Genomic DNA, 15,113 nt, shown 5'->3' with positions numbered 1-15,113 from the left:
TAAGACCTTGTACAACACAGCAGGCAAAGCAACGCCAAGCGCAATGCAAGTGTCTTCATTTCCTGTTCGTCACACACATCGTTTAACACTAACAATATATAGCTTCAGCCACTAGTTGTCACTCAATCATAACAATAACAACAGACCTATGGGAGAGAAGTAAACTGCAATGAATAATCTTGAACAATTACAAGCGACCAATACAACCAGTGGAAGGAAAGAAATCTAAACTAAAACTAAAACTAATTGGCGAGAAGTGTGTTTTTCTTTGTCGTTGTCCCAGAAGTCAGAGACTGACAAAGCCATGGGTAAAGCAGATATTATGCAATTAAAAGAAATATCTTTAAATAGCAAATACACTTGTATCTATGCAAGCGCCCATGGTCCTAAAATGAGGAGTCAGGCACATGTCGTCCTTTGCTCACTTGAGGCAGCAGCAACTTATTGCTCTGCCGACCAATAACAACCTGGAGTACAGATGGTGGTGCAGTATTTCACTGGTATTTTAAGATTATCAAGATAATAGCTACTATGCACACACCCACACCCACACACACACACACACACACACACAGATGGTCTCGGTCACACTAGAGCAGATCTGTTCCCTCTGCAGAGAAACAACCTCTAATAGCAAATAGTCAAGCTGCCAGCACACTTGGCGTTTAAAGGGAGTGTGATATGACATTATGATTTATGTACATGTGCGTTTATTGCACACCCATGATTAATTAAGAGACTCGGTACGACCATGCTCCTGATGCAGCAACCTTTTTAATGCTGTTTAACTAGCAAAGTGGATTTCACACACCCTCGAGGCACTTGCAATGTTTTAGACTACACACTTAGATAATTACAATAGTGCCCATTAATATCATAATAACAGTAAGACATCAGATTTTAAGTGATTTTAAGAAATATTACACATGGGAGAAGCCTTGGATATAAACCGGGCTTGATGAGGTTCCTCCGTTTGTTTCACCAATTATCCAATCACGAGATAACGTGTCTGCTGAATTAGCACAAATGCTCTATGATTATATTAATGTCAACACACAGGTGACATCATTTGGGGGGACACCATATTTCTCTCTTTGACTTTGTGAGGCCTGCAGTGCAGATATGCTGAGGATTTGTACTTTCAAAATGCACCTCTACAAAAAGACGCCTTTGCCCGGCAGCAGCATGTATTTCCTCAGAGGCTGGAGACTAGATTATTATCTTCACAGCCCCGAGTCATATTGAAGTTTGACTTTTTATTTATTCAGCAGAGCAGAGAGAGGTAGACAGACACAAACACGCAGCCATACTGTAACACAGAGAGAGAGAGAGAGACGGATCCAACAGAGACAAGGTTTTTGATCACAAACCCTAAGAAAAGATTTCCGTTGTCACGTCTACTGAGTGTGCGAATGAAACAAATTGACCCTGAACGATTACATCAGTAATATTTCCTTAATTAGAATAATCTCCATCCATTGTCGATTTTGAATATCACTGCACTCTCCCAGTCACACAAACCTGCTCCCAACTTCACGTGTGTCTTCAGAAAACACACATGGCAGAGATTCACATACAGGCTCACATTGAAACACACACACACACACACACACACAGACACAACCAGAAACAACATGGGCAACAATTCAATGCATACATAACTAGGGCTGCATGTTAATCGCAACGTCCTCCTCGCGCTTGTCCTCCCGAGGCAAGGTGCCGTACACACAAGGCTCCAAATCAACAAACACTTCCAATTCCTCATTGCATCTTTCTTTCCCACTGGCAGCTGCACACACAGATGTGTTGTAGACGATAGGAAAGCTCCTCTTCCCACTGCAGCAAAGCACTGCTCCTGTCTCTCTTTGCTTTTCTTTCACCTCCACCTGCTCCTCTCTTCCACACCACAGAGCCCTAAGCCTCTCTTTCTCCATCCCCCTCTCTCTTTATATATTTTTGCTACTACCATTACTGCCTCCTTCTCTCAGCCAAATCCTCTCTTTCAGCCCCCCCGGTCAGAATCGTTTCTGTCATTCCTTCTCGCTGTGCTTTATTTTTTTTTTATCCATTTCTCTCTTATGCTCTGCTCTCTCTCTCTCTCTCTCTCTCGCTCAGACTGTCTCAAGTGGCTCAAGAGGTATTTGACATCTTTGTGCACATGCAGCTTCTATAGGTGACGTCTTCAAACTAGGGAAAGAAGGGGGTGGGGGGGGGGGTTGCTAAAGAGTAATACAAATAAACCGAGGTCAACACGGCGCTGGTGCTTCAGTTGTAAATACTGCCACTGAGAGAACTGAAGATACACAAAGATCCTACTAATTCCTTTCATACACAAGCTCCAGACAGCAAGGTTCAATATTTGCTGTAGGTGTTTTCATAATGAATCATTTTCAGTCAAATGTTTATACACACACATACAGTACATACACACATATATACACACACATATACATATATATTTCACAGTTAACAGACTGCGCACCAGATGCTATATGCTGTGAACGTCTGGTTATTATTTTCCATGCATTTAAACACTTTTTTATATATTGCATTAGCCGGAGGAGTTTTATTAATCTGTTTTTGTTCATTCCAAAGTCTGGTGACTATTTGCTCTTTACTTTTACATTTACTGGAGTCCAATAGTTTTTGTGTAAACCTTTTGTTCGGTTTTTCTCAGATTTTGTTGTACTCTGTTCACAGCAGCACTGCAGGTGTGTGATGATGTGTGAGTCCTTGGTTCCGACGGTTAATGGTCAGTTAATGAGTGTGAGAAAATCCCAAATTACCTGTGATATGCACTTTGGAAAAGCAAGTCATCAAAGCTGGTTTCCTGTAGTTGTATTACAATCAACCTGCGATCAGTACTGCTTCTACAATTCTTTATTTTTACAAAAATGCATAAATGCAACTGAGACACACTTTGCATGACATCAGCCTCAATTATAACAAGACACAGGAAAGCTTCAGTAAGTCCTCTAAAAGTAACTAAAACTAAACTGTTTCTTTCATGTAGAACAGTAAATGAAAGAGAAACAAGAAGAATGCTTCAGTGAGGTTAATGTTAATCATGTGCATCATCTTTTAGTGTTAAAAGATTAAAATAAACTACAAAATCTGTATGAAAACCAAAGTTATTTATGTTCCTCCATAAGGGAACATGCATGACTTCACCAAACATCCGTACAAATAGTTGTTGAGAGACAGTTCACCAAAAACCAAAAAAGCAACTCAAGGTGGCGATGAAAAGGACAAAAGAAAAAGTCCCTTGATCCCCAATTAAGCAGGCTTCATCCTCTGGGGATCATGAACAGTAATAAAATCCATTAAGAGGTTGTGGAGATAATTCAGTCTGGATGAAAGTGATGGACAGACAGACATTTCTATACATACAGCCATTCTGCGAGTACAGTCCGGCTTTAAACATCCCCAGAGACACCTGCTTCATGATTAGAAAACCTGCACATGAGATTAGGACGTTTTTTCCGCAGGAGGGAGATAAGAGGCTCCTGTTCTGCCTTTGTGACAAAATGGGACGAAGATGTCAATGCTGGTGAATGTCAGAACTCTGGTTTCCTCATTAACAGGCACAGGGAGGATAACAGGGACTCGTCCTTGGCTTGAAGAATAACAAAGATTGCATATGACACCGGAGCCACCCATGGCTGAGAGCCAAGAGGTCGAGGCAAGACCATGTAGAAAGAAATCCAGCACAGTGCTCTCACAGCAGAATAGTTAAAGTATCACTTTTCCTGTCTGCTTTCTCTCCTTTACATCACTCATTGTCTGCGCTCCCCACTTAGCTCACAAAATCTGCCTCCCTCATCTCCCACTCTAGCTTTCTTTCTGCCAAGTCGGGTAATGGGTGCTACATTCTTGGTAAGCGGGTTTATTTGTGTGAGCTACGTCAGTGCAGAAGCCAAGTAGCAGGGATTGAGCCGTCATATCTGCGAGAAAGCCGGGGTTAAATGAGGAAAGTGATGCCGAGCTCTATTCAGTCAGGTAATAATCATGAACGGAAGCCAGCGTTGAATCCTTTCAAGCTCGGTCGATGCAGACTACTCCTCCAGACAGCTACCACAGACTGGTTATCCAACTGGCTGAATTGAGCATTGTTGTGTGGGACTGGGAGGGCAGGTTTTTTTTTTTTACGAATTATGAATAAGCCATTGGTGATGATGAATATAGTGGAGTGAATGGCAGCATTGTGGAGCAAACAGACCTCCTTGTTGAGCGTCCGGCAACTGCCCAAGTGGAAGGATGGTTTTCTGATGAACATGCAGCACAATGGGACATGAATTACACCCAACAACGATGTGAGCATTCACGAGTGGTAATTTCTGTGTTGTATGAAGAATGCTTAAGATCACTGCAGAGCCAAACCATTCCTAAAAAGGTAACATGTTCAATAGCTTTGCTTGAACTTGGCTAAATACTTTGGATAATGAAAATCATGGAGGGGGAAACATCCCCTGCACATGATCTCTATACTTTACATTTATATATATTAAATACTTAAGTTCTCCTGCCACAGTTTCATAATGATGCAAACATATTTTACACAATTTCAAAGATCTCTCTCTTTCTCTTTTGATCTGACTCAACAACACACCAGCACTGGGAGAAATCCTTCGGCCCTTTAAAACATCCATTAGGTTTTCACCATCCTCAGTAAACAGGCAATCTTGGTGAAAACTTGGTGGATACCACTTTTGCTGTGTCCACTCATGGGCAGACATCTAAAAGAACGTACCGTGTGTCATTCCCAGAAAAAACAATGGCTCCAAAAGTTCATCCGGAGAAACCCTCCCAAGTAATATTCCCGACAAGTTTGGTTGTTATTGAGTTATTTTGTTCATACATACACACAGAGACCGGGTCTAAATACGGAGGATTAGATGATAACCACTGTAAACCCATTTCCTATGGTGAGCTTTACAGATGCTAGTGGGCGTTCCAATAACTGTCAGGCAACTTGGTATTTCTATTCACATCTGAAATTAAACTGGATACAGCAGCCATTGAGAAAGAAATGATAAGAGAAGAGTTTTAAAGAAGGGATACTGTAGCAGTGAGTCATTGAGTCTGATGGCTATGGACTAACTGATCTGCACAATGATATTCTAACCCTCCACAGGAAGGATGGGAGGGAGGCTCCGAGTCAGATCAATGCTCGGAGGAACCAGTGATTATCCCACATTACTAAACCGTTCCTCCCATTTCCTTCCCCGCTCAATGACAAGCAGAGGAAGACGTAAATTAATGACTTTGATTTTTTGGTGCCTTTCAAAAAAGAAGCCTGATAAATGCAGCATTTCATCCTGACTTACTTTGCTCTGGATATTCTTCTGCAGAATGTGCGGACGGTCAGTAAAAGGGTTACAGAACGAAAATAAGAACGAATGCATTTTCATGCATGAGTAGTGGGAGCTGTGTAAATTAACCATTTTGTGATTTATTTGAAACTATAAAGGGACTGATTAATTTGAAAGTGTTGCAGAATTGAGCCAATTCAACCCAACTGGAGCAACAGATTTTACACTTATAAGCCTCGTCAGTTTAAAAAAAGACAAACGAATAACTCTTCTCTGGTTGAATGGAGACACTCAAAGTCTGTCACACAAGAACGGGCTGTTGACTCTTGCTTCAATAAACACTGATCAGGAGGAAAGAGAAATACTGGTGGTGACATCTCTCCGTCAAAAGGCAAACATGGGTGTTGGAGCAGTGGCGGAGCAGTTGACTTTCCTTCAAAGCCAATTTCATCAGGCATGATCAGAAACATCACAACCCTCTCACTGCATTTTACCGTAAAAGCTGCAGAACACCAGACAAGATTTCAAGACGTGTCACCAACAAACAAATGATGATGTTGAGGATACATAATGTGTGTATTAGTATATGTTGTTTTGCATGGGATGGTGTGGACTGGGGAGAAGAAACAGGGGGTTAAAGGCAGAGGGAATATATGAGGGGGCACCGCAATAAAAGCCTGAGCTGTACCGCTGTAGGTTTTCATCAGTCAACATTGGCGATGTGCAAATATATGAGCTGGAACAGAATGTTCCCCCTCAGCTAGCGAGTCTTTCACCACATTCAAATCACTATTAAAGGCAGGAGCCAGAATCTGACGAGTCTTTTCAGACAAGGAACAAAGATAAGCACAAAAAAAACTGTGAAAACTACCTCTGTACACTAACGACACTCAGTAGAGGAAATAAAACAATTTAATGATTCTTTTTATGCCCCATTCCTTCAGCAAAGTTGGTGCAAAGCAGTTCAGCATTTTTTGCATAATAATTCCGACAAACAAAGTAATCAGCCTCATCAGTGGATGTGTCAGTATAAACTCATGTTGTTTAAACACAACATGAGTTTATCAAGTTTTGTTTAAACACACAGAAATTATTTATAAATTCTAGTGAACATTTCAACATTTTTCAAGCTGGTTTTAGGTGAAATGTATATAAAATTATGTTTGACAAAAATGAGAATGTTTCCACTGTAACCATAAAAACATGCAGATTGGGTTTGCTCATAACATGTCTTCATTTTGTATTTCTTAAAGTATGTTTGCTTTAATAATATAAAAGTTGGAGCAATGTCGAACTAAATAAAAGCAGTTAGTAGTGGTGTTGCTCTCAGAAAAGCAATAAATTCAATCGCAAGATCTGTATATACAGTTATAATGCACATATAGGTTTGCATGAGTATAACAGTTCATTAACAACATAGTGTCGACAGTAGTGAGAGTTTACGCAGAACTGATTCTTCCAAACTATATACTTTAGTGCTATGGTAGGTTGGTGTTGGCACCATAGATTTTTAGTGAAGGGTAATGGCACTGACATTGTAGAAAGACCAACAAAGACCTATACAGATGCAGTGCCTTAACAGAAGTTGCTTGTGGCCATTGTTTTTCTCCCTTTGTATGATTCTTGTAAATAAAAGATGGCTTGAAAAGGGGAAATATACTATTCAATAGATGAACTGAGATGAAATGTCAGGGGAGAAACTTCTTCAAACTTCCTCTCCAGAGAAACAGCGCTTCAGCGATAAAGAGCGGAGGCTGACGAACACTGATCCTGCTCCTCGTTAAGCTCCCGTCCGGACCTACACTTTTACCAAACAGCACACAGAGGAGGACAAAGAGGCTGGAAATCAACTAAAAGAGAAAAGCAATAGAAGAGCTGAGGTATAAAGTCATCGCCAGAGAAAGTCTGAGTTGACTGCAGCGTTTTTTTGAGTGCGCATTACTTTGAACAAACAGATTATGCTGCTTACTGCTAAGGTTTAACTTTGACATTGAGCCAGCTGCAGAGGGTAATGAGGGGAAGATGACGAGGACTGGTTGAACTCTACCTGCGGAACAAGTCTAAAGCCTTTTCAGACATGAAACCTGCAAAGTGTCCAGAAAAGTGTTTGCCTTTCACACATTAAGAACACAGCAGGAGATTGTCCAAGTCAAACGAGTTCATCAAAACCTTAAGTTGTCAGGAACATTAAGGTGAAGTGTGGTTCCGGGTACAGCAAGCAGGAGGTCGATAATGATGAATTCCGCTGTGGACATCTTTTGCACTTTTGTCTACAGCACATCGACACCGGCATTGGCCCTTATCGCAAAAAGCTCTTTGCTCCCTGAGATTTTTTTTAATGGGGACATTTTATTAGGGGGCTGAAGGGAGAGGTTCCAGAAAACGGAGCAACTGACTCGGACATTTGCATCCTCACATACAGCCCCTCTGGAAAATTTCAGGAAAATGTATTGGGTTCACTGCATGCCTGAAAGCATCTTTAAGATGGTGGTTTAAAACCCCCTTGCTTATCATTGACTGGCTCCGTTCTAACACCGACATGGATAATACGTCTGGATATTAGCTGCAGGGGAACGAGCTTTTCTCCCCCATGTGTTGTACGCTCCACTTTCATAGGCCTTTAGCCTTCTCTAGAGGCTGCACAGTGGCTAATGTGGAGCAATTCCCTACGACTGGGGCTAAAAACAGCGTACTTTGCCGTGGTCATTGTATTCCTCCTGGCTTAGTTTAGCGACTAAAGAAATGGAATCCAGGCCTCGTCAGTACAGTCGGAGAGCATGAAGGACACGGTGACCAAATGCACTTCAATCCTACTTTTTCCTTCACGGAAGGAATATCAGGGTCCACATTGGACGAGGGTGGATATTGACTCTGCTTTGATCGCAGCGAATGGATCCTAGACTCACTGATACGGTCTCTGTGACATGCCACTGCTTCCACACAAGGCAGGAGACGGCCAACACCAGCAGCGCTCTCTGTGCTTGGAATGCATTAAGCTCCAGAGGGGGCATTATCGTTTTCTGCTTACAGTTTGATAATCATCATGGCTATAAATGGGAACGTGTAAACTTCCAGAGGGCACAAATGGGGATTTAGAAGATGGTTGACTGGAGGCAAAGAGGCCTTATCGTTGATCAGATTAAACCATTAAAAAACTTGAGAATCTAGGGCGAGTGAATCACCACATGGAAAACAGATGGTTTATCACAACTCAGGGAATGTTCGTATCCCCCTAACGCATCCCACATCTAACGATACGTGGAAATGTATCTAAAAAGCTGCATAATTACGAGGGGGGTATAATCCCCTGAAGGTGTCTGATAGCACAGGTGGTACATGTATGGGTTCATCTCTGCATGTGGAAAAAAAATTAAGCCAGCAAGAATCAGGTAATAAAAAGACACAGCTGTTGGATAGAGGGAGCAGCCACACTCATCCGTCACTAAACGGATATAAATTCAACATAGTGTGCGGCTCTCTGTTTGTTTTTGGATTAACTTGATCCAAGAAATAAGTCCTTGACTCTACTGATTAAAAACATGATGGCAACTCTGATCCAATCTTTTAGATACTTTGTTTTTCAGAACTACTGATATTAGACTTTCTGTTTCTCAAATGTAATATCTGCAAACGTCACAAAACACTTGGGACCTTGTCTCATCCCATTCACACAGCACTTCTGCTTTCACACACCATTCACACATTGCAGGTTCAGCTGTCAGGGGCAATTTTTGGGTTCCTACCCATAGACCCTATATAAAGATGGACGACGTGTCTCCACTTGCTTCCACTATCCAGAAATGAAGATTAAATATCCTGGATAGGAGCGCTGCCATCTTGCGCATTTAGAGCCAGATTCTGCGCAGTAGTGTTCGGGGGATGGAGCCACAGTACATTATTGTGTAACTACCAAAAATGACCAAACCCATCTTTGAGAAAAATTTATTTGACTTGTACTTTGCCTTTTTATTTTGATCTATGTCCCATCCATTAACATGGTGGAGGCTGGATTTATGACTTATACTGCAGCCAGCCACCAGGTGGTGACCAAGATACTTTGGCTTCACTGTCTTGTGGTCCAATCTTTACATGCATTCTGTTCTCTTGCCCAAGGTCAGGACTGGACTGAAGGACCAAGGGGATTGAACAACCGACCTTCTGATAAGTGAATGACATGGTGCATCTCCTGAGCCACAGCACAGCAGCAAAAACATCAAGATGTAAAAAAAGACCAGCGATTGCAGTCAACAGCAATCCGTGACTGAAAGACTGTAACTGATAGCAGAGACATGGACTGAGACAATGTAGAAGATTGAATTTACTTGTCATTTAATGACTGATACTCAGATCCACTTCATAAGATCAGACTGACGTCAGTATAATAGTTCAAAGCATCTTTAAGCCGGGCAGAAACAAAAGATGACAACCCTTGTGTTTCTTGCAGCAAAAACATCAGTTTGTGTCAACGAGCAAATAACATGAAACGAGAACCGGCCACACAAACACCATCAACAGAAAATCCCTGGAGACGACTGCGGCACTAACTGCAGTGTTTACCACCATCTAACCAGCACCTGCTTCCCTGTAATGATCTCAAATTTAAGGCAAGCTGCTCATTGTAAATGTGAGGTGTTGAAACAGTAAAGAGCGGTTCATTTCATTTTATAACCTGCTTTACGTTAGCATGAAATGTCACCACCCCATCAAAAGCCGGCTCACCGAAGTGATCTGCCATTTGAATGTTTGACCGCTCAGGTAAGGTTAATAAAGCTCCGGTGTTACTAACAGCAAGGTCACCTCCACATGGAGAATTTCCTCGATCGCTAATGCAGCTAATGTGCAGCTCAGCACTCACTCTAGAGGAGGAGGAGGAGAGAAGGAGAACAGGAAATACATCAGTGCAATGAATAAGAGCGAGACAGGCAGAGATCCAGAGAGATGCATTAAGTTGAGAGTCATTAGGCACAACACACTGCTGCCATTATATCATTCTGCATTATATTCATCAGCCCCTTCATTTAGGAAGCTGTGGGGTATGAGACACAAACATATGGCTCAGGAAGACTGCATGCAGCTCTTCTTCAAGGAGATTCACTGGGATGTTTCCCCCCCCCTCCTCACCGCCCTGCCTTACACTGCTGTATTTAAAGCAACCTGTGTGACACTGAACCTGACTAAATCTTTCTGAAGCAAAGCTGAGGTATTCAACTTGCCTCAGAGGCAGAGACAGAGAGAGAGAGAGCGAGGGAGCAGAGCCTCAGCCAGGAGTCAGTGGATGAGTGCAGATCCCTGCTTAATATATGTTTCTCATATATTTTGCAGAATGGAAAGTGCTTCTATTAATGCCAGGCATCAAGAATGGAGTTATACGTTTACGTCGATAAAAAACGGCCCCATCAGATCTCACCTCTGTCTCAGATAAGATTTGCACTTTCAGGGGTGAAAAAGGTTTTTAGACTAAAGAGCCCTTTTCCTCGTCAAAAAAACCACTTACACCCACTAACACCCACTAACATCTGGCTCTTGTCTGCAATGGGAATTGATACAATTCACTCTGGGGTCAAATGACTCTGCAGTCGACAACTTTTTAATCGGCTCTGGCTCAGATCGGCAGTGATTAAAACATGGCACCCAGGTGAACTGCCAAATTTCTTCTTCCTCATTCGGGCAGTCCAGAGGCTGATGCTGCACCTTTTGCAGTGCAACATTATGACGTGCATTGAACTTCTGGGCATTGGCGCGTAAATTGCTGAACTTTGGCGTACTTGTTGTTTTTTTTAGATCTTGGGAACAACGTGCTACTGTTTGTATCGCGCAAGATGCAAAACTGGCAAGACAGCGAGGTTAGAATACTTCTCAGTTTCCAACGTGTTTGTGATGAGGAACATGACTCAGGTGGGGAAACAACTGTCTGACAGTCTAATCGCAATAAGAAAGGAGTCAATCACCATTTTTAAGTGGGTTTAGCTGCATATAAAAAAACGTGCGTATATACTCAATCATTTTGTTGTGTGACAGAGGTACAGTACCAGCCCGACTTTAAATGCAAAGCCTGCTGACTCTTATGTTCCATATCATACTGTGGAATCGATTCTGTATCACCTACTCAGAGGAAAACCTACAATTAGTCTGAGTACATTTTGATCTTGAAACGTTTTGCAATTGGCGATCAAGGGCTGTTGTTATAGCTGTTGTGATGAATACTCATACATGAGGAAGTATAGCAGGGGAAGTTGAAATCAGATTTGATTTACAGGAACGTACACAGAGACACAATGTCGGGCTGCAGCATATTATCGTCATATTTCTCAAAGTCAAAATGACTCTCGCCTTATATCCTATAACAAATGTCCTCAATCCTAAACCTCTGTGCTGTGATAGGGCCAACACAAATTACATGACCTGATTTCCCGAACACAGAATCGTATCAACACTGGCCCTCGGAGGGAACGCAAACTAATTGGTGAGAGTTTTACATTTCTTTCTCTAATGATGGGCGCTTAATTAATCTCTGAAACGCCGGCTTTGTGAGTAGCTGGAGCTATGAAGGAAGAAGGCTGAGAGGATCAGAGTCACTCCAGTCTACTGTTGAGGGATTAGGAAAATATGGTGGAGGCATGGAGACAATCGAGCCTCTCGTGAGGAAAATCCTTAAAGGCTGTAACCAAAACCTCAGCCCCATGGAAAACTCACCCTGACTTGCTGCTGTGCTGTAGCTGACTGACACTGACACATGTGAGGGCGGTTATGTGATATCATGGTAATCCCACCGACAGCCCCAATCCCAAATCTTCTCACTCATAACCCATGAAACGAAATATAAAGACAAGAGGGGGCTAGAAGTTTCATGAAGGCAAAACAGGCACCTCTTAATCCCATAGCATTTGGTGATATATGTGAGTTACTAACTGCTTGACGACACATGCCCTGAGTTTGAGTGTAAACAAGATGGAAAAATAATGAGTTGAAGGTTTTGTAAAATTAGAAATAAAGCATTTAACTATTTCAGGTTGGGGTTTTAAAACATTGGACATATGACGTAGTAGACCTAATGTTGACGTGAGTCGAACTATGCTCTGTGACATGTAGACAGGAGTATGAATGGGATTTTCTATTAGCAACTCACGTAAACATCATAATCAGAGTAATGTCAAAATAAGGTCCACAGTCCGATTATTGCTTTCCATGTAAACATAGTCACCATCAGACGTAATATTCTTCAACAAACAAAACATGAATGATTACAGTGGCAACGGCAGAGGCGCTCAGTGTGTAGCTCCACCAAGGCCCATGAGTCACCTCAAACTCAATCAAGCTGCAACAAATTTCACACACTCACAAATATCAGTCCCCTTGACGTGTCTGATTTCTTTCTCCCTCAAGGTCCATGAATTGTTCACTGGGAAAATGGTGACGACGTTTAAAGGGCTTTTCTCACAATGTTAAAGGGAGTGATAAAAACCCTGGCTCCACCTCTTTGTGCAGATCTGCACCAACATTTAATGGATTCTTCCCAAAATTAAACCACGTCATTAAAGCAACTTCCATGGAAATACATTCAGTAGTTTTTGTGTCATCCTGCTGACGAACAAACAAACCAAACAACAAACAAACAGACAGGGATGAAAACAGAACCTCCTTAGTGGAGGTAATGAGGTTTACAGACATGGCTATAAAATTCTAACATGTGAGACTGAAGATGTAGGTATACTATCCACCAGTGTGCTTTTCATAGGTGCTCCACCTCATTTACTGTTGGTACATATTTATTTTTGTAGTTTAACAACAAAGTGTGAATTCATTTCAAAACAGTCTCTCAAACCTACACGTCACAGAATCCTCAGAAGAAGCATTTATGACCACAGACAGTACCTGAATTTTCAGTCCTGATACCCACACATTACTTATAGCATTACTTACTGAATCCCTACTTAGAGAAATGTAGACATGTATTTCTATAAAAACCAAAGGACACAAAGCTCTCGAATGAAGGATGTCTAAAACATGTGCAGGCCAACAAGACCGTTGCCTTAATTACATTTGCAAACTTCTGACCTCGGGATGAATCTGATCTATCTGGTCAAGCAATAAGGAAATGAGATTATGTACCTGACCAGGTATTTTTGTTGTATCATACAGATACATTTCAGTCAACAACAAGAAAGAAGATTTGGATGTTTTAGACAACTATAACCCACATTTATCTAGAGTCTGCTACCGGTAGTCTTAAGTCAGTATAGATGTTTGTTGTCTTCTTCCCAATCACTCCCAATCACTCTCTTTGTCCCAGGAGGCCTAACCTTCACTTTGCTACCCTGTAACCCAGTCACTGCTCAGAGCTGGGTGCCACCCTCTCTACAGGGTGACATCAGGCTGCTCTTCCCGTCAGCAGCCTGCTCAGGTTACCTCGGCCAAGTGTGGAACAGGAGCGCTCGGCCGCTGACAGCCCACTGCATCACTCTGCAGCAGAGCACGCAGGGAGCACACAGGGGCCGTCTGTGCAGTGTGCACCCCACACACAGGAAAACAACCCAGGCAGCTGAGGCTCTCTACCCGGGCTAATATTGTAGTCTGTTCCAAAAATAGCCTAACGCAATTCTTCCAACGAGGATATGGCCGGTGTTGAATCCACTATCGGTGTCATGGATTGTAAACAGAGATGTTTTTTCCGCGTACTAAAGGTATAATTTTAGTTATCCTACAGTTAAATGTGACCACAAACGCACACTGGATCTGACCATGAGTGTAACAGAGGCCTTTATGCTTTGACCCCCATCAAAATGACTAAACATGCACCTGCCCACCTCCAATAGCATGACCACTGCTGCTGAGGCAAGGAAGGCTGCAGCAGACATCAGCCTGTGTCAGTCACTAGTTTAGAAACCCCTGGATGACATCATGAAGTTCTTACACATCTGGTTACCAGGGGGGAGGCTGGCAGATCTCACACAGGGACCCCGGTAATAAAAAAAAACTAACAGCCAATCACAGCAGCCTGTATAAGGATGCTGTGGGGAAACTATAGCAGCGATGATCACAACTGCCAATGGGATGACAGAGGGTGATGTGCGCTAACCGAGAGTAAGGTCAAACCCAGACACCGGGATGAGCCCGAACCAAGACGTTCTCCTGATGGAGCAATAAATCACCTGTTCTTCTGAGAAGCGGCAGTGAAATGAAGTCACAACACAAAGTACTTGTGGTTATTTACGGGCCTGTGGTCTGATCTGTGGGTGACTCCGAGCCGCCCTCGTGCAGACAAAAGAACGGCGGAGTGTGATGCACGCGCCGCGTTCACATGTCGTCTCTTCCTGAAAACACCGCATCGTCCAAAGCACAAGAGGCGACCTCACTCACCCAGTACACCGGAGGAGGCTGGTGCTGCGGCGGCGCCCGGCTCCGGCCTCTCCGCGTCTCCCTGCTGCGCTCGGTGTCGGTGCCGGCTGCTCCCGGGCCGTCGCCGGCGACGGTGGCCGCGCTGCTGGCAGCCGCCGCCGCCGCCGCCGCGGTCCCCGTGTCGGGCATGCTCTCTATCAGCGAGCAGGGGCGACGCACGACGGAGATGTGCTTCGGGAAATCGTGTCCCAATTGTGCATCTCAGGAGGAGGGCAGCGCATGGAGGGGGTCAGCGTGCGGAGCTCCGAGTGAGGGGTTAAATGAGAGCGGCGGCGAGGCGCAGGTCGTCGGTGGTGACGGTGCAGCGGCGGATCATCCTGACCGGGCTGAGGAGCAGGATGCGCGGCTACAGGGAGAGAGAGGGAGGGGGGGGAGTCAGAGAGAGATGGAGAGAGAGAGGAGGGA

At 43.3% G+C, this 15,113-nt stretch overlaps 1 protein-coding gene across 1 annotated transcript in view; it reads right to left on the bottom strand.

Annotated features, from left to right (window-relative positions):
* Positions 1 to 15,061, bottom strand: part of ano8b (anoctamin 8b) — a 38,410-nt gene extending 23,349 nt beyond the window's left edge. Inside the window, 2 exon segments of the mRNA XM_035177585.2 lie at positions 14,670 to 14,762; positions 14,765 to 15,061. Of these exon segments, the coding sequence (XP_035033476.2) occupies positions 14,670 to 14,762; positions 14,765 to 14,837 (166 nt within the window). The 5' untranslated portion in view covers positions 14,838 to 15,061.
* Between the last annotated feature and the right edge of the window lie 52 nt (positions 15,062 to 15,113).

The sequence above is a fragment of the Hippoglossus stenolepis genome, chromosome 14, assembly GCF_022539355.2.
Source record: "Hippoglossus stenolepis isolate QCI-W04-F060 chromosome 14, HSTE1.2, whole genome shotgun sequence".
Lineage (NCBI taxonomy): Eukaryota > Metazoa > Chordata > Actinopteri > Pleuronectiformes > Pleuronectidae > Hippoglossus > Hippoglossus stenolepis.
The sequence above is the reverse complement of the archived record's forward strand: the minus strand, read 5'-3'. Positions and strand labels throughout refer to the sequence as shown.